Source organism: Octodon degus, unplaced genomic scaffold (genome assembly GCF_000260255.1).
Source record: "Octodon degus isolate 3935 unplaced genomic scaffold, OctDeg1.0 scaffold00002, whole genome shotgun sequence".
In the NCBI taxonomy this organism is placed as follows: domain Eukaryota; kingdom Metazoa; phylum Chordata; class Mammalia; order Rodentia; family Octodontidae; genus Octodon; species Octodon degus.
Window position 1 is genome coordinate 2,784,833 of NW_004524578.1, and position 25,935 is coordinate 2,810,767.

A 25,935-nucleotide genomic window follows, 5' to 3' on the forward strand; every position below is an offset into this window, starting at 1 on the left:
TGTGCCACCACGCCTGGTTTCGGGGCTGAAACAGCGTGCAGTACCAGGGATCATACCGGGTCCTTGCACTTGCCAGGCAGTGCTTAGACTGCCGAGCCATCTCCCCATCCCGACATCGGGCTTTCTTAAGTGATACACGGCACATAGAAAACTGTGGCTCAGATGATTGGATTTCTCTTCACAAACTATGGGGGCTTCAAGACAATGGAATAATGTCTTTGATATTAGAATAAAACCCAAACTGTCAATGTGGAATTCTGTATTTAGTTAGTAAATCCTGTAGGAATAAACGTGAAACAAAGAGCTTCTCAGATAAAGGTAAACTAAATGAATTGAGTTCCAGTAGCCCTATTTGAAACACGTACCTACCAGAAGTACAGTCGGGGAAACCCTAATGTCAGGGATAGATTCTGAGCAAGGTTTCTCAAGGGCATTTTGTTGTAGTGGGACCCGCAAACACAAAGTAAGATGACGAGACATCAGCAGGTGGGACAATCTATCTCATAAATGCTCTTTTGTTAATCAAAATGTTCTCATATGGTGCATTACTATTCTTCAAGCCAAAGGGAAACGATACCAAAGCCACTGGAGCCTTCAGAATGACGGAAAAGCAGACCCGTGGGAAATCCTCAGAGTAAATACAGTACACTATATTTTCACCTCTCGGTTCTTTAAAATACATGAGTATTTCAAACAAAAATGATAGACTGGCTTGTGTGTGAATACTAAAGCAGACAGATACAATATATGCAATATATGCAACAATTATAGGATAAACAGTGCAGGCGAAAGGACTTCCTTTGGTTGTAAGGTTTCTGTGCTTTACTTGAAGTAGTAAAATTTTCCTCAAAGTAGAACATAAAAAGGTAGATATGCGGATTATAATCCATACAGCAAATGTTAAAAAATGACACAGAGGCCAGGGAGATGGCTCGGTGGAATAAGTGCTTGTCTGGCAAGCACGAGGTCCTAAGTTCGATCCCTGGTACCACCCCCCTGCCAAAAAAAAAAAAAAAGACACAAAGCGGTATAGCCACCAGGACGCAGTGAGCGCGCCCTTGTGCTCCGTGATGCCACCAGCACTGTTTCAGGTGTAGCTAGCGTGGTGGAATATTGGCCATGTGAGCTCTTCCAAGGCAAGCCATTGATGGGGAAGGCTGAGAGCTGCTTTCAGTTGGCTTTAAAGGCCTGGTCCTTCCGCCCTTGTGCTCTGAAATAAGGAGGTAGGGGCAGATGTCCTAGCATCGTGCAATCCCAGAAGGAACAGGGGAGTCTCACCCTACCCAGGCCTCTTCCTGAGGCTGCTGAGACCCATGTGCTTCCTGCTGCAGAAATGTCACCTGACAGATATAGCCGCCAGGGCCCGGGAAGCTGCAGAAGCACTCGTCTTTTTAAACATCTTCTATCTGTGGAAGTACCAAGTCAAGGAATGAAGAAAGGTGGAGTGTCAGTACCACTGTCCCGTGGCTCTGAGGCAATCCTGGCTGCCACTGAACGTGCTTCTGCGCAGCTCATTGTAAGTAAGTGATAGCAGCACATTCTCCGTAAATGTTTCAGTTGCTACTTCATTCTCTTGTGCACAGGCCAACACTGATTTAGCTAGCATCCTGTTATCCAGGGGTTAGTGTGTGTTCCACGTTGCTGCCCATTTCACTGCCATATTAAATGTAAAGCGCATTCCCTGTGGCCCTCAGCCAACTTATAGGGTTTTGCTGGACAGTTTCGACGTCAGCTTGGTTTGAGGAAGATGAATTTATTAACCTCTCTTCAGAGCCTGTATTTGCCTGTGAACCTGAAGTGAAGTACTTACCCAGTGACTTCTGTCTGAGATGTTTGAACCGACTACACAGGTGTGTTCCAAATCGCTTCAATTCAAATTCTGTGTAGTCAAAGCAAGTAAATTATGTTTGTAAGGAACAAAAGAATCTTATCCATATAATGTATAAGCTTACACAGAGAAATAAGACCTATGTTGGCAGCGATTTGGCAGAGCCCGTCTTGCATTGAGTGGTGAGATTGCGCCCAGCCCATGCGGTGGCCGCTGAACAGCTATTTTCCATCATGGTCTGCCGCATTACAATCTCTTCTCAGTGCCAGCCAATGCTATTTTCCCATGCAAAAAAAAAAGGGTTTAGACTGAGGACACTGGGGCTCTCTTGATGACGAGCCTTTATTCCCACATCTCATTAGGATGTTCCAGGAGCCGGGTGGGGAGTGCAGCATTAGTGGCTGCATTTTCTATTGATTTATGTGCTGTTATAGAATTAATCGAGTCTGGACGCAGGACCTCATTTTCTTGGACATGCAGCAGGTAATCATGCTTCTCCTGTACATTTGAATTGCTTTCCAGATGGTATGTCATGAAGGATTTATCTTTAATAGGATTAATCAGAAGCAGCAGGCCTACATGATGCTCTGCAGTGCAAAGCCCCCGCTGCCCCTGGACGGACCGTTAACTCTCTCCTGCTCTTACCCCACCTGGGCTCGGCTGAAGCGCTGGGCCTTGTGTTGGCATCAGACACAGCAGAGGAAGGTTTAAAGCACCCTGATAAAGATCCTGGAACAGGAGGGGAGCTTAGTTTCTCTTTAGAGAAATGCTGCGGCATTATGTATATTCAGTAGGCGAGGTATCTTATTCTCTAGAGGCTGCTGTAACTACAGACAAGGTGGCCCAGATAGCCACGTTTGTTTCTCATGGTCTTGGAGACTGAGAAGTCTAGGATGGACCTGCTGCCATATGCAGTGTGTGGGAAGGGCCTACTGCTGGGTCGTAGAGAGTGCCTTAATTTTGCGTCCTTCCATGGTGGAAGGGGCAAGGCGCTCTCCTTAGCCCCCCTTACAAGGCCATTCATCCCACTCATGGGAGCTCCACCCTCGTGAGCTCATCTCCTCTCAAAAGTCCCCACCTCCAAATACTATCGTTTGAGGGTTAGAATTTTAATAGAGAAATTTGGGGAAGGCCAGACACAAATATCTATTCTAGAGCAGTTAGATTAGCAGACAGGAAATCTGATGAACTCATCAAAACGATGTTTATGGAGTGTTTCTGCTGCTTATCCTGTTGTGGTTGAAGGGAACACAGAGTTGTGTTTGCAGTCGTCTTGACGGCAGCAGAGATCCATAGAAACAAGACCGGGAAGAAATGGGCCTCAAGCCGTGGCATCTCTTTGGTGGGGCCACTGTGAGCAAGTGTCAGTTATTCCCTGTATTTCCTATTCAGCACACAGTGAAACAGATCACAGCGCTCAGCTCCAGGAAGCCGTGTGTCCTCAGAAGCCGTTACCTCCCCGGCACAGAAATCTCGGCGCATCAGCCTGACGAAAGATAGGCTGGATTAGTCACATCTCCTCTGACTCCTGAGGTGGGGCGGGAAGCTCTTCACACCCTCCCACAGGGCGGCTGTCTTCTCCCAGCAGTCACATCCCAGAAGAGCACCGCAGTTGACGTGATTGAAATCCTCTCTCCAGACCCTGGCTGTGAATTCACAGAGGCCAGCTGCCCAGGCAGATGGGGTTTGGTGCCCTTGTCAGATGATCCCCTTTCAGGCATTAAAGGGCCCTGAGAAAAAGTTTGTGTTCAAGGGAGGTGCTGAAATTGACATCCTTTACCCCTAGGCCGCAAGTGGGTTCCGTGCAAATGGTAGTGTGTTAGTACGGAATATATGTTGATTGACTTTAATTGGGATACTGCCTTAATCTCTTTTCTGTTGATGTCACAGCCTGGTTAATTGAGGAAAGGTAAAAAATTATTTGGCTCATGGTTCTGAATACTGGGAAGTCCTAAGAGCGCAGTGCCAGCGTCTAGTGAGGTCCTTTGGGCTGTGTCGTAGTGTGGTGGAGAGCACTGTGTGGTGAGACAGCTGCTACTCCAGGTCTAGTCTTTGGCCCACCTGCCCAGGGTCATGGGCCTGAGACCAGCACGCTCCCCAGATAGACATATTGTGCCTAATCTTGCTTGTCAACTCTACAGGACTAGGAGATGCCTAGCATATTGTGAAGCACCCTCCTGGATAAGTCTGGGTGGGTCGTAGGGGTGTGAGCTTAAGAACTGTCTCCAGCTCTGGTGCTTTGCACAATACTCTGTTTGCTGGTTGCAGAGAAGTGTGCGACTTGCCTGTGCTACTCCTTCCTGCGTGATGTCTCTGCCTGGAAGCCAGATGAGATGACCATGGACTGAACCTTTCAAACTGGGAGCCTTCCTCCTTGAAGTTGTGGTGTCAGGCAGTCTGCCCAGCAACAGAAAAGCAACCAGTAGAGCCCATTAAAGTTAGAAGAACACTTTTAGAGGAAGAAATGCTTGGCTTTGCACCAGAGCCTTTCCCCTTTCTGCAGTGTCACCAAGATACACTCATGTCCTCGTGTAGAGAGGTACAGTACTTACATACCCAGGCCGTCCGACCACAGCCACTCCCACCCACCTGTGTGGGCAGAACCAGCTCAGACTCCTACTCAGGCATCCTCTCCCTGGACGTTTCATTTAATCCTTCCTCAGCTCCTTGTATCTAATGCTCCTGGAGTTCGGGCCTGCTGTGAACTGGCGGGCTGCTCGTATGCAGTCTAGAGTCTGTGATGCCATGAGTGCTGTTTGTCCCCCAAAGGAAACGTGGCACTGTGTGGCAGTGTGGAGAGGTGATGCAACTTTTTCAAGACAGGGCTTAGTGGATAGTCAGTTCTTAGGTCCTGGACTTTTACCCCAGAAGAGAGTTCGGTAGTTCTTGGAGGACTCTGAGCTGGCTTTCGAGATAGACGAGCAAGCGCAGCCCCTGAATTGCTCCTGGCCCCCTGTCAGGTGACATGATCCCTCTTCTCATGCATATTCCAGCCATCCATTTGAAGGTTTTACTGGCACCTGTTGTTTTAAACATTTTCATCTTTAAACACAATAGTGCCATGTGGCTAAAGAGATTTCTCCTCTAGAGTTTGGTGGCTGTCATGGACTATCTTACCTGACTCTCTTTTCCATAGATACAGAGGAAAAAGGACCACAGCAGCTGCTCGGGAAGAAGCAGCATCTTCAAAGGCTCTGCCAAATTACACTTAACTCCCCAGGCCCTTTAGTCTAAAAGGAAACGCCCTCCTGTTAAGGGTAAAGATGACACCAGCACCATGCCCTTGGTCCTCCAGGACCCTGAGCCAAATAAACCTCTTTTCCTCGTAAAACCATCCAGCCTCAGGTGTTTTGCTATAGTAGTGGAAAATGGCCTGATACACTCACCTATTCAGCCTACCGCAGGACCTGCAGGCAGGTGTGCCTTTTGCAGTTCCCAAGGGGGCAAGGTCGTCTTCCGCTAAATATTTTGCCCACAGCTTCACAGTAGGTGGAGGCCCGAATTAAACAGGGATCTTCTTGTCTTCCAACAGGAGGGTTTTTCCTCCTATACTGAAAGTGCCCTGTGGATTAAGTGTGATGCGGCAGAGCCTTTGAGGTGCGGCTCCTTCCTGAGCAGCCGCGGTGGTTCCTTTTCCCTTGAATCCATGAAAAAGAGAACCAGGTTGGAAGGTGCGTGATGTCCAACTCTAGGGAGGAGTCCTCTTTAGCCAGATGCTGGCATTGTATTTAAGGATGAAGATATTTTCAAAAATCCAGGATCATTGCCAGAATCCAACTGAGCCATATTGCAGCCTAGGGCAACACACACACACACACACACACACACACACACACCTGTAACATTGAGATATTTTGTTTGTCAATTTTTAATTTTTTTCATTTTTTAAAGCATTGAAATTAATATATGACTTATTTTGGTTCCTGGTGTCTTTAGTAGTTCACTTATCTCACACTAACCCAGCCCTAGCAAAGTGAAAGCATTTTCCTTATAATTAGGAATGAAAGCAAGGATGTTTCTTAGCCCCAGATTCTTCCCAGGAAGTGCAAGGGAGAGTGGTCAGACAGGCTGGCCACGTGCTGGGAGGAGACACATGATGGTCGTGACTTGAGGCAGGTGTCATTTACCTGGGAACACATTTATCAATAACTATTCAGAATTAAAAGTAGGCCAATAAGATGTGTTTTACAAGATCAGTGTAGTTTTGCCATATACCAACAATAACCAGGTAGAATATAAAGGAAGTGAAACTGCATTTGCAAGACTCACAAACATAGTGTATTTAAGAATACACTTAGTTATGTCTACAGTTACGAAGAAAACAACAGATCTGTTGAGAGACATTATAGGCTCAAGTAAGTGCAGCAAGATTTGGCAGATGAATTTGGATGAAAAGACCCAACCAACACTGTCAGGATGAAAAATTTTTCCTAAAATAGTCTGTAAGACCATCTCAAGCAAAACTGGAAATTAAATTAAATTGAGTGGAAATTAAATGGCCGGACAGTTAGGCCCAGCAGCTTTTTAGTTCATTTGTGAGGACAAAGGCGAGAATGCTGGAGGAGAGCCACAACAGAGGCCGAGGGTGAACCTGCCTTCTGTAACGTTAAAGAACAAAGTCACAGCAAGTGAAGTGCCGCGGTGCTGCTGTTGGGCAGGTAGCAGAGGCAGGAAGCACCCAGCAAGTCCAGAAACACATCGCATTCATGTAAGAGTTCAGTACAGACAGCCCATTCCAAACTTTGGAATGTTTTACTTCCCTGACAGCAAAGCAAACCCATGCAGCCATTCTGGTTTTGACAGTCAGGACAGTATTCAATAAGCTATGTGTGAGAGGGAGCCCTTTTTTCAAACTTCGTTGTAGGTGATTTGCCCAACTGTAGGCCGGAGTGTTCCAAGCGTGTGTAAGGTAGGTGGGGCTGCACTACTACATGCGGTTCATCAGGATGTAACCGCCTTAGGAACCGAGGAGCTGAAACCACTGGAAAAGCGAGCCAAGATAAACTTTTGATCCTTGTAAGTGATTATTTCAGATGTTTTGTCACAATGATAGAAAACTGACAGAGTAGAGACGTTTTCCCCTGAAGGAAGCAGGTCTGGCTTAGGACCATTCATTTCTGTCCATACCTAAAAAATAGAGGTGCCACCTCTTTGTGTCTCAGCCATGAAGACCCCGATAGCCAACCTGCCAGAGCACCACAGTCATGCCCCGCTGTCCACAGTGCTGCCCTTCTGTCCACCACTCGCCAGAAGGCCGCCCTGGGTCACAGGGGCCCTTTGCCAGTGGGAGGAGCAAAGCTGGGTCTCAGGCTGTCTCACTGGAGACTGGACTGGTGTTCTGGGAGGTCAAGTGGGGGAACTAATTTGTATCCCACAGGAAAAAGGATGAGAGGATTGGCATGAATGTAAGTGAACTGAAGGACAGAGCCGAGAAATGGTCTAAATGGAGGCAAAGGCTGTGGGAGGGATACATTAGAAAGAAGAAAAGAGAGGGCAGGGAGGGGAGAGGAGAAGAGAGAAGAAGAGAGGAAGGGAGGGGAGTGGAGAGGAAGGGAGGGGAGTGGAAAGGAGGGGAGGGGAGGGAAGGGAGGGGAGGGGGAAAGGAGAGGAGAGAAGAGGAGAGGAGCGGGGAGGGGAGCGGAGAGGAAATAAAATGAGATAACAGGAGGTGTCCTATAGCCAATGAAGAGGTGAGCTTGTATGAAAAAGGCCCTCAAGTGAATCCTTGTGGAGTCTGTCGTCCAGACATAGCCTGCTAGAATTTCTGAACTCTAGCAATGGAGAGAAAATTGTATAACGCTCCAGAGAAGGACTGAATTTTTGTTCCAAGGTAAAAGAAATCAGATTAGTATTAAACTGCACATCTATAAGCTGAAAGGGGTAGCTGGAGTCGTGTGGAGCAGTGACAGCAAGCAAGGGTGTCATCCAAAAAATGTTCTGTGTGAGCAGAACCACTTTCTAGACGTAAAAGGATTATCTGCGAAATGACCTTAGCAGTTGTTCTAGTAACATAAAATGAGAGTGTAATAAATCTTTCAAGAGGAAAAAATACACAAAGTATGTGGCGCGGTAATGAGCAATGAATTGAGTAATTACAGCTCAAGTCCACGGTTGCCAGTAGTGGTGTGTATCTTGAATAAATTCTCCTGACATTGTTTGAAGACTTGAAGCAGGAACAGGAAGCAGCGGTAGGCAATCAACTGGTTCTTCCCTCACTCTCCTGTGGTGCTACCTCAGCGACTGTGTGAGCTGCGCATCACCCTTGCAGGTACCCAGATAATCAGCTTGTAAAGAGAAGACAGCTCTTTTGACTTAGGGTTTTAGAGATTCCAGTCCATGACAGTTGACCCCGTGAGCCTGTATCAAGGTAGCGTGTGAGGGTGGTGAGCTTGTGGTAGAACAAGGGATGGCCAGGACATGAAATGGGGGTGGGGGTAGAGAATGAGGAGGAGGAGGAAGGGGCTTGGGTCCCCATGTCCCCTTAAGTGTGCCCCTCTGATGGATGAAGGACCTCCTGGTAGCCCCAGTTCCAGTTGCCTCAAAGTAACACCCCAATGGAGACCAAAGCTTTAAGACTCGAGCCACTGGGGAACACCACCTAAACCATAGTAGCGGTTAAAACTTAGATAATGTACTTATGGGGTAGAGGGCCATTCTATGTTATTCTAACAGTTTTAGTCCTTAAATCTTGTATTTGCCTAAAGGATGTTTTGTGTAGGGGGGTTAAGTACTTACATGTCTAAGAATGTATACATACAGATTTGGTCTTCAAAATGACACAGAATTTGAAGCAAAGGTGGTGAGACACTGAGACTTCCAAGGATGCTCATGGCTGTCATACAAAGTGGCACAGTATCTGCACAGAATCTGTGCACATCTTCTTGTGTTCTTTGAGTCACTCTAGATGACTTGTAGCATCTAATTCATCAGTCAGGGTTTTCCTCGAGAAACAGATATAACCCAAGATATACAAGATGTACAAGAAATTCTAAGTCACAGAGACAGACGAGGAAGCGTGCAGAGGGCGTCTGCAGACTAGAGACTGGTTTCGGCCCAAGGTCTGGAGTTCACTGTGGCGCCTGTACAAATCCATATGCGGAGGCCATGGGTCTGTGCTGGAAGGCCGAAGGGTCTACGCCCAAAAACGATGGCCAGAGTGTAGGACCAAAGGGCCCGTGGCAGGAGCTGAAGTCTGCACGAGAAGGCTCAAGGGCCCGTGACAGAAGCTAGAGTGTGTGCTGGAAGCCAGGAGACGGCATCCACGCTTAGGGTGCAGCCTGGAGCTCCTGTGCAGAGCGGAAGCCTGTCTCTCCTTCATTTCCCTTTACGCCATCGGGACAAGGAGCTGTGCTAGGGTGGGTTTTCTGCACCCTCACATGTGGAAGAGCCTCCCCAGGATCAGCCCTCTATACCCCAGGGAATAGTTGACCCAATCTACATTCATACAGTGCAAATGCCATATAAATGGTTGTTATACTGAATTTCTAGGAGATTAAATGATCAGTGCATGTTCAGTAGGGATGAAATGTTTAAAAAATGCCTTTGATCTGCATTTAGTTGAGTCAAGGATGCAGCCTATGGTGGCTCTGTGTATCTGCGGCGTGCCTGGCCCGGTGGTAAGCCGAGGGAGATACAGAATGCTGTGGAGGTTGTCACGCTCCCCAAGTAGCAGAGCGGTGAGCTCACCTGCCAGTCACTGCTGGTGCCTTTGTCCCCACCTCAGCAGTCAGGGTGTGGCCATCTGTGATATGGATTAGCGCTGCCTGCAGCACATGCTAATGCGAAACCATTCTGGGGAATGCTGTTTCCAGGCCTGTGTGAGGAAGGGTTGTGGTTGCTGAGTTCTTCATAGCATGCCTGCGGCTGGCCGTGGCCAGCTGGCCATTCTCTGGGGCCTCAGCGACCTGCTGCGTGGTGTTGTCCTGTCTTTAAGGCAGCTCATCGTTCTCCACATGCCATCTGGTTACAGTGGGCGGGCCATGTTGATCTCAGGGTTCTTCCTAGCAACAAGTCTTTGGAATTTTTCTGCCAGCTTCAGGGTGCGGAAGGGAGTGACTCCAGGGGCTGTTCAGGCCATACAGTGTCCTGCTCACCACCGATTTTCCTGGTGTGGGATGTTTTTAAGTCTGGGACATTCTGGGGAGGTGTTGAGAACTAGCAGCATTCGAGAGTAGTGAGCCCCTTGTAGATTCAGGAAGAAAGGCCGGTCCTGTCCTGGAGAATTTCTGGGATGAATTCACATGTCGGAAGCGTGTGGCTCCACCAGTGACTGGGCTCACCCTCGGGGTGTCTGCACTGGATGAGATAATTAGCCCTTTCTCCATTCTTCCGGAAGTATTTGGGTGCTGTGACTGCGCCCGTCTGGCCCGGCCACCTCCCAGAGAGAGGTGACCTGGACACTGCTGCAAGCTGGGCTGCTGCCTGAGCGCTGCGGGAGGTGTGGGGTGTGCAGGGCCTGAGGCTCGTGTGCTCCGAGGAGTGGGTTAGGAGAGAGGGTGTGGAGGGCGTGTGCTCAGAGCCTGGGCAGGGACTGTCCCATGCCACGGATGGCTCTCCCTGTGCCACGCTCTGCCTGTGTCTAGCCTCGGGTCCTGTGCTTTCGCCCGCCTAAGTACCTACTGGGCCTTCCTCCCTCATCTCCACTATTTTAATTTAAGATCTCATTTCTTTTTTAAAAACTTTTTTTCATTGTGGTAAAATAGACAAAAAATTACCATTTTTAAATACATAAGTTCCCTTTTTTTCTTTTCCTTTTTCCTTTTTCTTTACAATACTGGCAAATGAACCCAGCACCTCATGCTGAGCTCTGACCCCGGTCCTTTATGTTTCAATTCTTGGGCTCGGTTCTTGCTAAGGTTCTCAGGCTGGCCTGAAACTTTCCATTGTCCTGGCTCAGCCTCCAGAGTAACTGGCATTCCTGTCTGCTTCATCATGACCAAGTTCTCATTTCTTTACTCGACTACTGGAATATACTTTTTATTTGTTTGTTTGATACAGGGTCTTGCTATGTGGTTCAGACTTCCAGCGATTCTCCTGTCTCAGCCTCCCCAGTGCTGGGATTACTGGTGTGAGCCCCCATACCTGGTTCCAGGGCCAGCAGGGCATGTACCAGGGATCAAATTCAGGACTTGTGCTTGCCAGGCAGATGCTTATCCTGCTAAACTGTCTCTTCAGCTCTGGAATTCATTTTTAAGAAGTAAGCAATTATGACACAAACAAAAAGGCATGCATAATGTGAAAAAAAGTACAGTTTAAAGAATAAAGCAAACTCCTGGGTAGTAGCTCATCATTAAAAACAGAACCTTAGCCAAAAACTTTAACAGCTCTCCTTTACTGTTTCCTGATCCTAGCTCTTACCTTGTTCTAGAAAATCAGAGTTTTCCTTAACCAGTCTCCCCTCCTATAACTTCTACCCCCTAAATCTTCTCCATGCTGGGTATGGTGGTACATGTCTATAGTCCCAGCTACTTGGGAGGCTGAGGCAGCAGGATTACAAGTTTGAGATCAGGCAAGGTAATTTGTTTTGTTTTTAAAATTTTTTTTTTATTTTAGGGAAGGGTCTGCAGGGTGTTCAGGGTCTCACTACTAGATCGGACTTGTAGTGATCTGCCTGTTTACAGCCTCTCAAGAGCAGAGATTACAGGCGTGCACCACCATGCGCAGTCTCAATTGCTGTCTCAGCGTGCCCTGGGGCGGGGCCAGCACGGCAGGCCCGGGGATCGAACCCCTGGCCCATGCACCTGCTTGCAGGCACTTTAATCTGCTGAGCTATTTGGCTGGCCCCTGGCAAGATAATTTGGCAAGAATCTATTTCTAAATAGAAAAGTACAAAAAGAGCTGGGGCTGGCAATTCATCAGAGCACCCCGGCTCGGTCCTTGGTGCAGGGGAAAACAAATCCTATCTGTTGTGCTCTGTGATTCTGCTTGGCTCAGAGGTTGTAGCACAGAGTTCTCATGGCCAGATCCAGGCCCTTCCCCCTGGGGCTTGCGGGCCACATGCGTGGGACCACAGGCGCCAGCCACAGTGCGTCCTGGATGCTCTTCTCCCTGTGGCTGCCTGGCGCTGTCCTCCCCAGTGCTAGCCACCTGTGCTGGGCTTCCGTAGCCAAGGTGGCACCTGCGCATCTCGGCCCTTTGTGAATGGTGTCCTGCTTGGAGTGGGGCAGGGACAGCAAAGCAGGGACAAAGCTGCAGGGGAGGGGTGCTGGGAGGGCCAGCAAGGAGGGTGCATGTGTATAGCTCCTGTCTTAATAGTTGCATTTAAAATTTGTTATATACTAAACATAGTATATTCACATAGTTCGCAAAAGCTGGAACAGTACTTAAAAATATAGGAAGATGCCAGCCTTCATGTCTTCATGGAGCCCCACCGAGCCATCTTCCCAAGTGTACTTCAGTCATTTTTTAAAATTCTGTTTTACTTCTAATTGATGTGTAACTGTTGTAGCAGTTCTAGGGCGCAGCGTGATGTTGCAGTACACGTGTACCTTGTCACGGAGCCCAGGCTTATCCTGGAAAAACTTGACAAGTCTCCTACTCCTCCTCTCCATGTCCTTCCAGAGGAATGGCTGTTCTTTTGTCTTTGGAGAGCCGCTAACTGGATCGCATGATGCTTTGTCTTGCCCCTGGGTACCTCGAGTGGAGTGAGCATTGTGCTAGTCTCTGATGCCTCATGAGTTCTGAGGGCCCAGTGGGTACCCTCTGACTGTGGGTGCTTCCCCCACGCCCACTCCCCAGAGCTCTGCCCATGCCCCTTGTTCCCGGCCCATGAGCCTGCTGGGTGGGAGCGTCCCTGTCTTTTAAGAGATGTGTGTTCACACAGCTCTGAGCAAGCCTGGCGGCCAGGCGTGTGGCGGCCACAGAGCAGGCTGTGCACGTCCCTGCTTAGCCGTGATGGCCGGGTTCTGACTCTGTTCTTCTTAATGTTTTTCCCCACAGTGGCCGCCTCCCGGCGGTGATGGCCCCCTGAGCGGCTGCCATGGCCCACCGGAACCGCCAGAGCACTGCCACCAGCATGCTTGACCACAGGACCCGGCCAGGCCCCCTGCCCCGTGGCCAGGAGCCCGAGAACAAGGAGGCAGAGCTGCCCTTGGAGGCCTACGTGCCCACGGGCCTGGAGCTGGCCGCCCTGAGGCCCGACAGCCCCACGCCAGAGCGGCAGCAGTGCCACAACCACAGCCCTGACGGGGACTCCAGCTCTGACTATGTGAACAACACCTCTGAGGAAGAGGATTATGACGAGGGCCTTCCCGAAGAGGAGGAGGGTGTCACCTACTACATCCGCTACTGCCCTGAGGATGACAGCTACCTGGAGGGCATGGACTGCAGCGGGGAGGAGGACATGGCCCACGGCACGCACCCGGTGGACACTGATGAGTGCCAAGAGGCCGTGGAGGAGTGGACAGACTCGGCGAGCCCGCACGCCCTTGGCCACGGGGTTGAAGACAGCCCAGACTACCCAGACGGCCACCTGCCCATCCCAGAGGATGAGCCTTCTGTCCTAGAGGTCCAGGACCAGGACGAAGGCAGCCACTACTGTCCTGGCAAAGAGGGCTACCAGGACTACTACCCCTCAGAGGCCAATGGGAACACAGGCAGTGCTTCCCCCTACCGCCCGAGGCGTGGGGACGGGGACCTGGAGGACCCGGAGGAGGATATCGACCAGATCGTGGCCGAGATCAAGATGAGCTTGAGCATGACCAGTATCACCAGTGTCAGCGAGGCCAGCCCTGAGCACATGCCCGAACTGGGGCCCGCAGACTCCTCAGAGGCCTGCGTGCCTGGCGAGGCCAGCCATGGGCCCAGCCGGCACGAGGCCAGGCCCAAGTCACTGGACCTCCCTCCCGAGGCCAAGCACCCTGCAGATGCCCAGAGAGGCTTCAAAACCAAGATCAGGACCCCGGAGGAGAGGCCAAAGTGGGCCCAGGAGCAGGTAGGTGGTGGCCGTGGCCGGGGAAGGGGGCAGAGGGGCCCTCAGCTGTGAAAGCTCCTGTGGTCCTGCCGGGGCTGCCACCGAGGCAGGGTGACACACTGACAGCGGGGGAGGACCTGGTGCTGTCCAGTTAAAGTGCACGCGTGGCTCTTCGTTGGCCCAGTCACACACACGTTTCTGGACGTTCTGGTCGCTCCTAAGCTCACCCAGGCAGGGACACCAGGAAAGGCCCCTGGGGAGGCTGGGTGGCAGCTCCTGCCACCCCTCAGCAGAGGATTCGGGCTCCAGCCCACTGCTCTGGGTGTGCTCGCGGCAGGAGAGCATCAGAGTGATGCCCCTCGCCCCGCCAGGGGCTCGTGTGGCCAGCATGGCTTTGGCGAGTGTGCAAGCTGGTGGTGGTTCTGCACGGCCCTGGCAAGGGCCGGGATGGGTGCCTAGGTGAGTTTCATCATGGTCCTTGCTCCTGGGTGCCCTGCCTTTCAAAGCTCCGGGCCTTGCCCTGACGAGCAGTTAGCTATGAATAGCAACTGTGTTTTAAAAATAATTATGTGAAAGCTTAATGGAGTCTTGAAAAGGATGAATGTTGATGTGGAACGTGGTTATAAAAATAATTATATTTTCTTTGAATTAAAGCAAAGTAAGCATGTAAAAGGCTGTGCATTGCTTGAAAGGCCTTATTTTTTCTAAGAAAGTTGAGGAGTTTGAGTACACATAGTAGATAACATATACAATGACCATAATTCGTAGCAAAGGTTTGTATTTGGACTATAAATTATTTTGACTCGATGTTAGATTTCTGGCTGTTGTGATTTTGGCACCTTAAGTTCTTTCCAGAGTCTAAGTAGAAATTGACTTTACTTTGGGGGTGTCCCTGTCACAGCAGTTCTGCATTCAGGGGCCATTGTGGGGTATAAAGAAAGGGCAGGTTGTTGGCCTGCAGCCTGGGCTTTAGGCCAACGGGCTGTCGTCTTTCCTCAGTCTTTGGCAGTGCCTGGACTGGTCCCCAACAACGATGATAGCACCACAAGGACGTGGGCCTCACAGAGCCTGTGACACACTGCATTCTGTGGTAGCAAATGGCATCCGTGTCAAAGATCCTTTAAGAGAAAATTATCTTTGGATATCATGGGAGTAAGAACTGACTTTTTTCTTCTGGGGCTTTTTGCTAACCAGATGCTAACATGAGCAGAATACCACAGACCTCCGGCTTGAAGGGCTTTGGTATCAGTGAATGAATGAGTGGAGAGTGCTTCTCATTCATAAGGGGAGGTGCGGGTGGAGGAGACCCCTGGCCACTGTGGGACCAGGAGGAAGCCTGTTCTTCCGAGAAGGGGCATCAAATGGAAAAGCAGAATGTGTGTCCTGGAAGCAAGTTCTTGTAACCTGCATTGTAGAAAAGCTCACTTAAGCTGGAGAATGGTTGTGTGGTTTCATTCATTCATTCATTCATTCATTCATTCATGATTCCTTCATTCATTCATTGAGATATTCATTTATTCATTCACAAGCTAGTTCCCTCTGGGGATGGCCTCCCAGCTCCAAAGTCAGGGTTGAGTAGGGCCTGATGAATGGGCCCTGTGTACCCCTGCTGAGGACTCTGTAGGCCTCTCACACAGGACAGAGGCCTCACGTCCTGTAGACACGAGTAGGCCGTTTCACGTGGGGAACTCTAGAATTGGACTAAGAAGAGCCGCTGGTGGTAGAAATGGTCCTGAAAGCAAGGTTCCATGTGAAGGGCATGCCTCGAGTAATTTGGTTGCCTGAAATCAGATCCTGCTGTCCCCAGATGCATCCCTTCCTGCACTGGACGTGGCTGGGCTGTGCCAGGAGCCCATGAAGGTCAGTGCCACCGAGGCACGAGCCTGCCTCCGTGTTCCCAGAGCTTTCTGTCCGGTTAGTGTAGTGCTAGGGTTATGCAGCCAAAAGCAATCTAAAGGGAGAGATGCGTAGTATTGGCTGCTTACCTATTTTAGATGGTCACTTTTTAAAATGTGGCCATCACTGGGGGGCCCACCCCAGAGCTTCTTTATCTTATTGTGCATCCTGGTAAGGTGTCGCATTCGGGGTGGAGGAGTGATGCCGGAGAAGAGCTCGACGCAGGACAGCTGCGTTGTGCCCGCACCCCTCTCTTCACCTTAAAGCTTGAAAGATTGGGTATAGTTGACAGAATAGGTTGAGCATATCTAATATGAAAAGCCGAACTCTGACACACTTTGAGCATCTCCCCAATGCTCCAAGTGGAGCAGCCCACACCTGACCTCCTGAGACAACTCATGGTCAACACATAGGTATACAAAACTAGTATTTACAGCTGCTTTCAGGATACATGTGGGAGTGTATCTGAAGCAAATGAAGTTTAATTTAGTACAGGGTCTCTAAGGTCTCACTACACAGATGAGACTTACAGTGATCTTCCTGTTACAGTGATCCTCCCAAGTGCTGGGCTTGCCACACCCAGCCTTAGTTGCCATCTCATCGCACCCCTGGGGGTGGCGCCGACAGGGCACATGGGGGACTGAACCCCAGTCCGCTGAGCTTCTGGTTGGCCCCAGGCATTCTACAGTTGTGAGTTCATGTGCTTGCTCAGATTTATCTGCAGCCCTAAAGTCAATACTCATGACAGTTTTGCAGCCAAGTGCGGTCAGCTTCCTTTTTTGCAGCTGCGGCTGAGCAAGGCTTTCCTTTCGTTTCTCAGCTCCCATGCTGGAAACATTTCATGCTCCATCTAATGCCTCAGTTTTTGTGCTTTTTGTTGATAGGTTTTAAAGTTTTAGTGATAGAATGACCCCGCAGTGTATGCTGCCGTGCTAGCCAGCATTCTTAAGGGCACGAGTGCTGTGCCACGTAGGGGAAAGTACTTGGCTTAGATAATCCGCGCTCACGCATGATGTGCAGCACTAACAGCTGTAAGTTTAGGGCTTGTGGGGCAGCTGTCCAGTGCAACCAGACAAAGGAAAACTAGCTCAGGGCCAGCCAGATAGCTCAGTGGACTAAAGTGCCTGCTTGGGCAGATGCAGGGACTGGGGTTTGATCCCGTGTGTGCTGTGCTGGCCCCACCCCTGCCCCTGGGGCGCACTGAAAGGGTGATGAGACTGGGTGTGGTGGTACATGCCTGTAATCCCAGTGCTTAGGAGGCTGAAAACAGGAGAATCACTGTAAGTCCAACCTGTGTAGTGAGACATTAAAAAAAAAAAAAAAAAAAAGGAAAACTTGCTCATCATGTATGGCCACTCTGGAAAGGGCTCAAGTGACATCTAGAATGTGTGATGAAGTTACAGAAAACACTGAAATATTGCTAAACTTACAGACTGATTAAAAAAAATAGTGGATAGGTTAGAAGCCCAGTCATTTTATGATTTCATGGTACATTGGGATCCGGGAAATGCTAAACTCTTCTCAGTGGTTGTTTTATTGTAAATGTCGTATACACTTATTTTTAGGAAATAGACATTCAGTTAGGTGTTCTTACATATAAGCATGTATAAAACAAGGTTCTGGGTCAGTTGGTGGACTGGATAGGGCTTTGTGTTTCCTTTAGGAAGAGCTATTCCATATTTACTAAGTCAGGCTTTGCAGGACAGAATTACCATGAATGTAAATTGACTGTGAGACATTCTCAAGTAGTAGAGGGAGGTTGGTTCTAGTAACTGCCGTAGATCTCAAAGCATGTGGGTGCTGCAGTCCCTTCCATAGGTCTTACATGTAGTGTTTGCATACAACCCACACATATCTACTTAGATACTTTAAATCAACTCTAGATGATTTATAATGCCTAATATGATATAAATGTTGTATAACTTGTTATTATACTGTAATGATTGGTAGAATAGCAACAATAGAAAAGGTGAGTACATATTCAAAAGAGATGCAATTTTTTCTTGAAAATTTTCCATCCACAGTTGGGTCAAATTCTGAACTATAGGACCCTCAGATACAGTGGCTTACGTATATGGGTTGGTTAATGAGTTTGAGAAATTGCTGCCTAAGAGCCTTCCTCTTCTTAGAGTTTCACTCATTGCTTGCAGCTGAGCTGCATGAAGTCCAGATGTGATGCAGCAGGCATGTGCCCGGGCAGATTTGCATGTACCCTGTGCATCAAGCCGTTTTCTCTCCATGCAGGATTTCAGGGGAAAACCCTGTCCTAGTTACTGTTCTCTCATTGCTGAGACAAAGTACCTGACATCCAGAATTAAGAAAGGAAAGGTTTATTTAGCTCATAGTTAGTGGAGATTTCAGCCCATACTCAGTTGGCTCCAAGGCAGAGTGGCACATGGCAGAGAGTAACCATTGATGGTGGCAGGAAAACAGAAAAGAGCAAAGGGAGGGCAGCAGCTGGGCTTCTAGCAAGCACCTCTTTCCTCCTCACATCGTAATGCAGATTACCCGCCCCAGGGCAGGTGTAGCACTCACACCCCTAATCCCAGCATTGGATCATGAATTAATCACACACTAGCAGCTACCCCATGAATGCAGGAGGCTTTGCAGGGACAACTAATCACAAACCTTAACAAACCCCAACCCAAATCTCGCGTCCTGGGGCATGAGTGCCAGGATACGTGGCCTCCAAGGCCTCTCTTTATACGGTGCCGTGTCAGGATGACCCAACACCAGCCCACAATGGCGGTGGTAGGAAGGTGGTCTTGTGCCATCACTGGAATCCTTTGCTTCTGCAAATTTAATGCTTCCTTTTAAAAGAAAAACTGTACATGGTCTCTGGGTGACAGCAGAGCTGTCAGCAGTGTTGGTGGTGATGACAGCTCCATTCAAGGGGCTTCAGGGCTCACCCCTGAGACACCTGCAACAACCTAAAGAGACAGGACCAAGGATGATATAAATGGGAAGCAAGTGAGCCTCAGATGGGATACAGAGCTTACCCTTTCACAGCTTTAGGTGGCTGCGAAGACTAGATTACCCACAAACGCCTGTCACCAGTCCGACGCACAACCTTTGATAGGAATGGTAATTTCAGGTTCTGTGCAGTGCGTCACGAGTTCACCAACCCATGATAAGTTCATGAGTTCCATAGTGTTCCTCTTACACAGGGATGGCTGCTTCTACCTTCTTATCCTCTTCCTTGGTACTGAAAGGCCTGGCCAACTCTGCTGATCCTAGCAAACAGGTCATGGCAAGGGTAAGGTGACCACTGGACTCAGAGGCTGGAGTCTATAAATTTGTCCCTGTCTCAGGTGCTGACACATTCTGACTTCCTGAGAGCTCCGGGCAAAGGGCAAACAAGTCAAGTTGAGATGATTCATTTGACATTTTCCTTCATCTTACTGAGCTGTCCTGACATGACCTTTGGTCTTTTCTACATGCAGTAATTAAAGAGTACATGAGTTGAGTCCACCCAGGCTGATATTAAGTGTCCTGATAGAACTGGCATTTTATTACCTGCCCTGGGGGTCTCCTGCCTTGTGCAGTGAGGTGTGAGTGGAGGAAGGACCTCAACAAGACTTACTTCCTGCCGTGGGTCTCAGGGGCCCGGGGAGGCATCTTATGGACCTGAGAATTCATCACTGCACCTTCTTGGAAAAGCGCGAGTGATCTGTGCTCTCCACAGAGGCTGTTGGCCTGTGCTGCAGCCAAAGATCCTGGCTCTGTGGGTCCGCGGGCCTGGGACGGCACATTGTTTGGGATCCTTGGGGTGATCTGCTGAGCATCTGGGCTTGGCAAGGGCTCGGCTGATGGCTTTGGAGATCCCGTTTCCTTCACCTGTTACCTGGAGCAGTCTATCATAGGACAGGATACAAGAAGTAATTGGTGCTGGGCCTGAAATCCTTCCCTGACAGACTTATTCCTTTAGACCTTGGAGACTTTTAGGGTTGCAGGCTTTCCCACTCAGCGACTTCAGTGATCATTCGGTTGAACATTTGATTTACCCAGGAGCTAAGGGAATGCTATGTACAAGCAGCCCCACACCTTGGGTCTGCAAAACAAATACACATTTTGATGATTTAGGTTCTTCATGATTCCTGCTTATCATCATCATAGGCAATACTTTCTAGAAAAATCCCTCCGGTAATAGAAAAATCTGAAAATCAATACATAACAGCCAACTTAATACAGCAGTTAAAAGCGAAGTGCAAAACCGTGCCCCAGGGTTGGCCAAATAGCTCAGCGGATTAAAGCACCTGCTTAGGCAGACACAGCAGCTGGGATTTGATCCCTGGCCTGCCGTGCTGGCTCCGCCCTCAGGGGTGTGCTGAGATGATGATTGAGACTGGGCATGGTGGTGTGAGCCTGTCATCCCAGCTCTTTGGGAGGCTGAACACAGGAGAATCACTACGAGTTGGATCTGGGTAGTGAGACCCTGTAGACCCTTACTGAAAAACACACACACAAAACGTGCCCCAAGGTCATGTCAAACACATGAATGTCCATCCCTGTCCATTGTAGAGGTGTTGTGACTTGGCGTTTGACCAAGGCTTGCTTTTCAAAGGAGTTAGCGAAATCATGTTAGGAATGCTGGCAGCAGGTACCTCACACAAGTGCCCCACGGGGTGGTATGCAAAGCAAGTGTTAGTCCTTGGTTTCGAGGAGGGCTGGGAGAAGTGCTGTGGGCTGGCTGGGGCCTTTTTCCCATAAGAATGCCGAGGGGCTGCTGGTGTACAGACGGAGGTGGCTGTTAGGAGAGCTGTTGGTGCCCAGAGGAGGCCCTGTGTTCAGACATGGTCCACGGGAAGGATGGAGCCGGAGAAAGAGTGTATGGGTGATGCTGAAGATAGGGCTTCTGGGTAGTCACAGGGTGTGATTCGGGTAGAGGAAGGACCTCCCCCACTCTTGGAGTCTAGGAGGGGTGCAGCTGGCCACTTCTCTCACACTTCCCTGCCCACAGATTAAGTTTGGGCTCTGAAGCTTGGGCACTTCTCCTGGTTTCTTCTCATAAAGCCCACTCTCCTTCCAAGCCGACCCCACCCTACCCCGGCTCCTCCTGGTCCTGAATTCCCTCCTCTCTAGACACACACAGCAGCACTGTGACATGCCAGGCACTGTGAGTGACAGGCAAATATGGCAAATCCTGAACTTCAGAACTCATTATGGGGGAGCCAGACTAGAAAAAAATCTGTGCCCTTCACCTCCCCTCTCAGGTGGCACTCGGGGCAGGTGCCCTCCAACCCCATGCTCCGGGCCGGTTCTGGTGCAGGTGAGAGTCAAAGAAGCTCTGGGACTTCAAGAGGGGCTTTGGAAAGATGACCAGTGAGACTGAACGTGGAGCAGTGTGGGGCTCGGGCTGTGCTAGGGCTGTGAGTCCTGGCAGAGGACAGGGAAGACGGGCCTGGGCCGAGGGTGGCGGTAAGAGGAGGGCCACCATGGGTGTGGGTGGCAGCTAGTGAGAGCTGGGGCATAGCAGCTGGGGGACAGTGACGTCAGGAAGGCTAGATGCAGCAGGGCAGGTGGACAGACCCAGAGACCTTGCTTGGAAGACAGCACTCATTGGCTGGGGGCTCTGCCTCCCCGTGGCAGCTTGAGCAGGCCTGGTGGAGCAGGAGGGCAGAGTCAGCACTGGGCATGGAACAGGGAGCTGGGTGGCTGTGGGGGGAGAGCTCCGAGGACAGGGCCTGAGCAGGTACCAAGAGGCAGAGGATGATTACACTGTGTGTGTGTGTGTGTGTGACTCAAAGTGCCAATCTGTTGGTGGTCTATGTCTAGGGCAGATCCTGGGAAGTACAGGAGGTAGGGACAGGAGCCAAGGCAGGTCGTTGGCTGCCTTGTGAGCAGTGTCTGCTCTCTTGGCCCTTGCTAAACCCGGGCCTCCCATTATTGCTTCTCTGTGGCACCTCACACAGTACATCACATGTACCAGAAGCTGACAAAATCAGTTAGTCAGTGACATTTTCTAGGAAGTACAGGGCTCCATGCAAGAATTTTTAGAAACATCGTCTGTTCGGGAAGAAAGCCCACATGGCTGAACACAGGATGCAGAAATACAGAATGTCACACGTGGTGTGTGTGCCCAAGATGTGACAGCGTGGCATGGCAGTCACGGAGCTTTCACCCCACGGCATTCAGGTCAGAGCCAATGCTAATCAGCTACTAAAAAAGACATAGTGCTCGAGTAATAGGGGCTCACCAAGAATAACCGCTGGCCCCGTGTCAGCCTGTGTCGTGGATGGTGCAGGAAAACTGTCCAACTCAGACTCGTTGAGAAGAGCCATCATGGGAGGTGGAATGGTGCCCGCTGGAGAAGAGAGTGGCTTCCACAGCCTGCTGAATCCAGGTTCGTCAGCTGCTTCCACCATCTTCCTTCACAGAAGAGAAACGGGTCTTTCTGCAGAAGCCAAAGCCTGAGTGGTTGAAGCTTAAGGATGTTCAGAACCAGGACTGCGGGAGCTCACGTACTGCGCCTCTTGTTCCAGCAGCTAGTGTGCAGTTGAGGTCTGCCTCTGTCCTGCTGCCTTTAAGAAACATTTACTGGCCATCGCCCAAACCTCGAAAGCAGAGCGTCCGCCTCTGCCTCTGGGAGTTGAAGTTTCCCAGGAAGGCTCATGAGCAAGATGAACATCACTTCAGAAAGGCCTTTTGAGCTTGTCACATTTCCCATCCACTCTTGGACTATCTTTCAGAGACATCAAATAATGTCATCAAAAGCACCACATTTTATTGAGACTTGTGGTGCTGAAAGAGAACAAGACTTAAGTGAAGACCAAGAGGAGGGTCAGAAGCCAAGAGTAAATGAAGGGGCTGAGCCAGTATCTAAATGCCAAACAAGAAGCTAATGAAGCAGCAACAATGGAAAGAACAACAAGAACTCCACAAACAAAAGCAGAAGGAAAAACACAGGAGAAAGAAATTAGATCGACAGTGTCAATTGGAGTCAAACTCAGGTGGAAACTATGGGAACTGTGCTCGAAGACCAGTTGTCCATGGTACAGTCCGCCTTATCATTGACTGTAGTTTTGAGGATCTGATGGCCTTAAGGGATGTTAAGAAACTTCATAAGCAGATTCAGTGATGTTATGCAGAGAAGCTAAGAGCACACCAACCTATGCGGTTTTACTCGACAAGCCATGGAGGCCAGTTGAAAAAGAACAGGGATGACAGTGACAAAGGATGGGTCAGCTGGAAGGATATCCACATCAAACCATAGCACTATAGTGAACTCAGAAAAAAAGAAGACCTGGTCTGTCTTACGTCAGACTCCGCTAACATCCTGCAGGAATTAGGTGAGCCAAAGGCCTGTGTGATAGGAGGACTGGTAGTTCACACCCATCATAAGGGACCCACATTGTGGGGCTGATCCTGCCCAGCTTTCCCGTGGAAATTTTGTGAAGATGAATAGTCAGACAGTTCTGGCAGTTAATCATGGTGAGCTCTAACGGGGCACCCAGAAAATATACCTGCGAGAGATGTGGACAAATAGAAAGTACTGCTCCTTCTTGGAGAAACAAGAACTCTCCTGTACAGAAGTTGCCATTTGGAGCGGCCTTACCCATTCACCCTTCTCTCCCCTGGCTCAGCCCTCTGCTGCGGTCTGCACAACTGCACGCGACCTCGGATTGTGCCTGTCTGCCCACTCAGATTTCTAATGCAGCTCCTCCCCAACCTGCCATTTCCTTCTAGCCCTTGGGGCTCCTGCTTCTCCTCAAAGCAGCCTTTGAAACCAGCTAGGAAACATCTGTTTTTGTCCATGCTGAGTGAAGTCTGCTGAGTTTGAGCAGTGTGCATGCTTGTGTAGACTTGGTCACCCAGCATCCTCCATAGGGGCCTGGACTGGGACCCTCCATCTAGACCATGTCTTCTGGGAGCCTCGCGTCTGGATTCCTTGGGCTGGATTCCCTTCTTTCTTTTCTAGCGCTTGAAAGTAGAAGCCCTTCGTTTCTGTGTTTTGTTTCCTGATGCCTTTATCTGTTCCTTCCTTCATTCACTCATTAGGCCTCAAGTGTGGAAAAGACACCATGCTTACCACTTCCAGAATTGTCCGTCTTAATCTTCAAGAGAAGAGAGATTTTCTGGCCATTCACAAGTCCTCAAAATGCACTCCAGAAACAAGAGCTAGGGCAGCTCCTGTTCTTCTTGCTACATCATTGTGTTTACAAAATGCAGGAAACGTAAGGAGAAATCCCAGGGCTTGCCTTGTATAATAGACCATTAATATTTAGTGTTAACTCTCCATTTGGACTTCTCAAACTCCAAGAGGAATGAAACAGAATCAACTGGAAGGATTCTGTCACCTAAAGTGTGGGCAGTTTGGCTCATCTGCACAGCTCATGAACTGGCAGTTATTTTATTTATTTATTTTTTCAGAGATTTGTACAAAGATTCCTTATCCCTCTGTACCACTGTCATGGTGGGTGATGTAGTATATGAGAAAAGGTATTTTATGCAGTGAAATATTTAGCCTTTGAAGAGAAAGGAATTCTGACACTTGCTACAAAAGGCATGAACCTTGAAGAATATGCTGAATGGCGTAGGTCAGACAGAGAAGGACAAATAAAGATGAATCCACTCAGCTGAGCCTGGAGTTGTCAGATTCACAGATATGGGAAGCAGAATGACCGTTGCTGGGGCTGGGGAGGAAAGGTGTAGGATGTTCGTGTTTCCCGGGAAGATAGCTTCAGTTTTGCAGAGTGAAAGGAGTTCTGGAAATGAATGCGGGTGATGGTCACATGACAGGGTGAAATCCTTAATGCCACTCAGCTGTTCACTTCAGAATGGTTGAGATGACAGACTTTAGGTTCTGTTTGTTTAGTACCATAAAATAAATGCATAAAAGATTTTTGGTCTTTGGACTGACTTGAGCCTATTTGGGTCATCTAAAACTAAATTGGGCCGTCTGAATAAGTGGGACCAGTATCACACACAAAACCATTCTGGGCCACTCCAGCGTACCTTGGCAGTGCTGCAGGAGGGAGGAGCTAACCACATCCACTCAGGCCTCCGGCCACCAATGTCTGCCTTCCCAAGGCAGCGGGCCTGTGCCTCTGGGAAGTTTCCCTTAAGTATTTAGAGCTACAATGAGCCATGAGTAGCGTATCTGTGTCCTGTTGAGGAGGAGAGAGGAAGCTTCCTTTCACTGCTTCTAGGTCTCAGTCTGCGCGGGGCATGGCTCACCTGTTGGGGCTCTTTGTAGAAATCTTATAGGGTACTCATACCTTGTCAGCATCATCAATATAAACATATACAGATGTGCTTTGAATTATGGCAGGGCTATGTCCTAATGAACCTGCAGGTCATAAACTGAAAACACTGTAAATCAAAAATGCACTGCAGGGCTGGGGAGATGGCTCAGTAGAATAAGTGCTTGCCTGGCAAGCGCAAGGGCCTGAGTTCAATCCCTGGTTCTGCCAAGAAAAAAAATAAAAGCACTGCTTACCCCTAAAATGCCAGACACTGCAGCTGAGCAACATGGTCTACACCGTCCTGGCGTATACCTTCTAGTAGCTGATTGTTGACTGCCCCGTCCAGCGTCCCAGGAAGTGATTGGACCACGTGGCCTGCACCCCAGCAAAGGATCCAAATTCAAAGCACAGTTTCTACGAATGTGTCTGACTTTTGCACCACCATAAGGTAAAAGCAGCAAAAGTCCAGCCATTGTTAACCGAGGACACTCTGAGTTACTAAATCTACCATTAGGCAACAGCTACTCCTCCTGTTTTCTCCATTGTCTCCCAAGTTTGAGGAAAGAAGATATTCTACTTTATATATTCATAACAATTGACTAGAGAGGCATTGTGGCACCTAACTGGTTCATCCACATATATTTTCTGGCAAAATTTGTTTCTCAGAGTCTCAGTGATAGGATATTTAGTGTCTGCACCTTTAGGCAGTTCCTTGGAATCTAAACTCCTGTGTTATTTAGCACTAATTGTGTTGACTGTAGCTGAGGGCTGTTTTCCTATCATAAGAAAACATATCTGCTATAGCAGTTCTGAGGCGTGGCAGCCTGCCTAAACCAGTAGAAGGTAAATACAGAAAATGCCCCCTGGAAATGGAAGTCTAGTATTGAGCTAGTGCTGGGCATTTATTTTCCATTTGACTTGGGCACCTGTTTCATCCCTTTTTCAGATGGCAAGCAAGTGTTCTCAGAATGTGTGTACAGGGCTCACGGCTAAGTGGGGACAGCCATGGAATTCAGGAGCTCCCCCAGGTCGGGACATGGGCTCGAGCTGCCTGCAACAGCCAGGGACCCCTTCTCAGCCCCGGGGGTCTCGGCATGACTCTGAGCACACGAGCC

General features: G+C 49.3%; 1 protein-coding gene and 1 pseudogene across 2 annotated transcripts in view; both read left to right on the forward strand.

Annotated features, from left to right (window-relative positions):
* Apba2 (amyloid beta precursor protein binding family A member 2) overlaps positions 1–25,935 on the forward strand; it is a 232,344-nt gene that overhangs the window by 160,886 nt on the left and 45,523 nt on the right. For both annotated transcript variants that reach the window (XM_004623237.3, XM_023709820.1), the window contains one exon: positions 12,767–13,760. In XM_004623237.3, the coding sequence (XP_004623294.1) occupies positions 12,807–13,760 (954 nt within the window). In that variant the 5' untranslated portion in view covers positions 12,767–12,806. The remainder of the gene's footprint in view (positions 1–12,766; positions 13,761–25,935) is intronic.
* On the forward strand, positions 22,337–23,077 carry LOC105741519 (annotated as a pseudogene).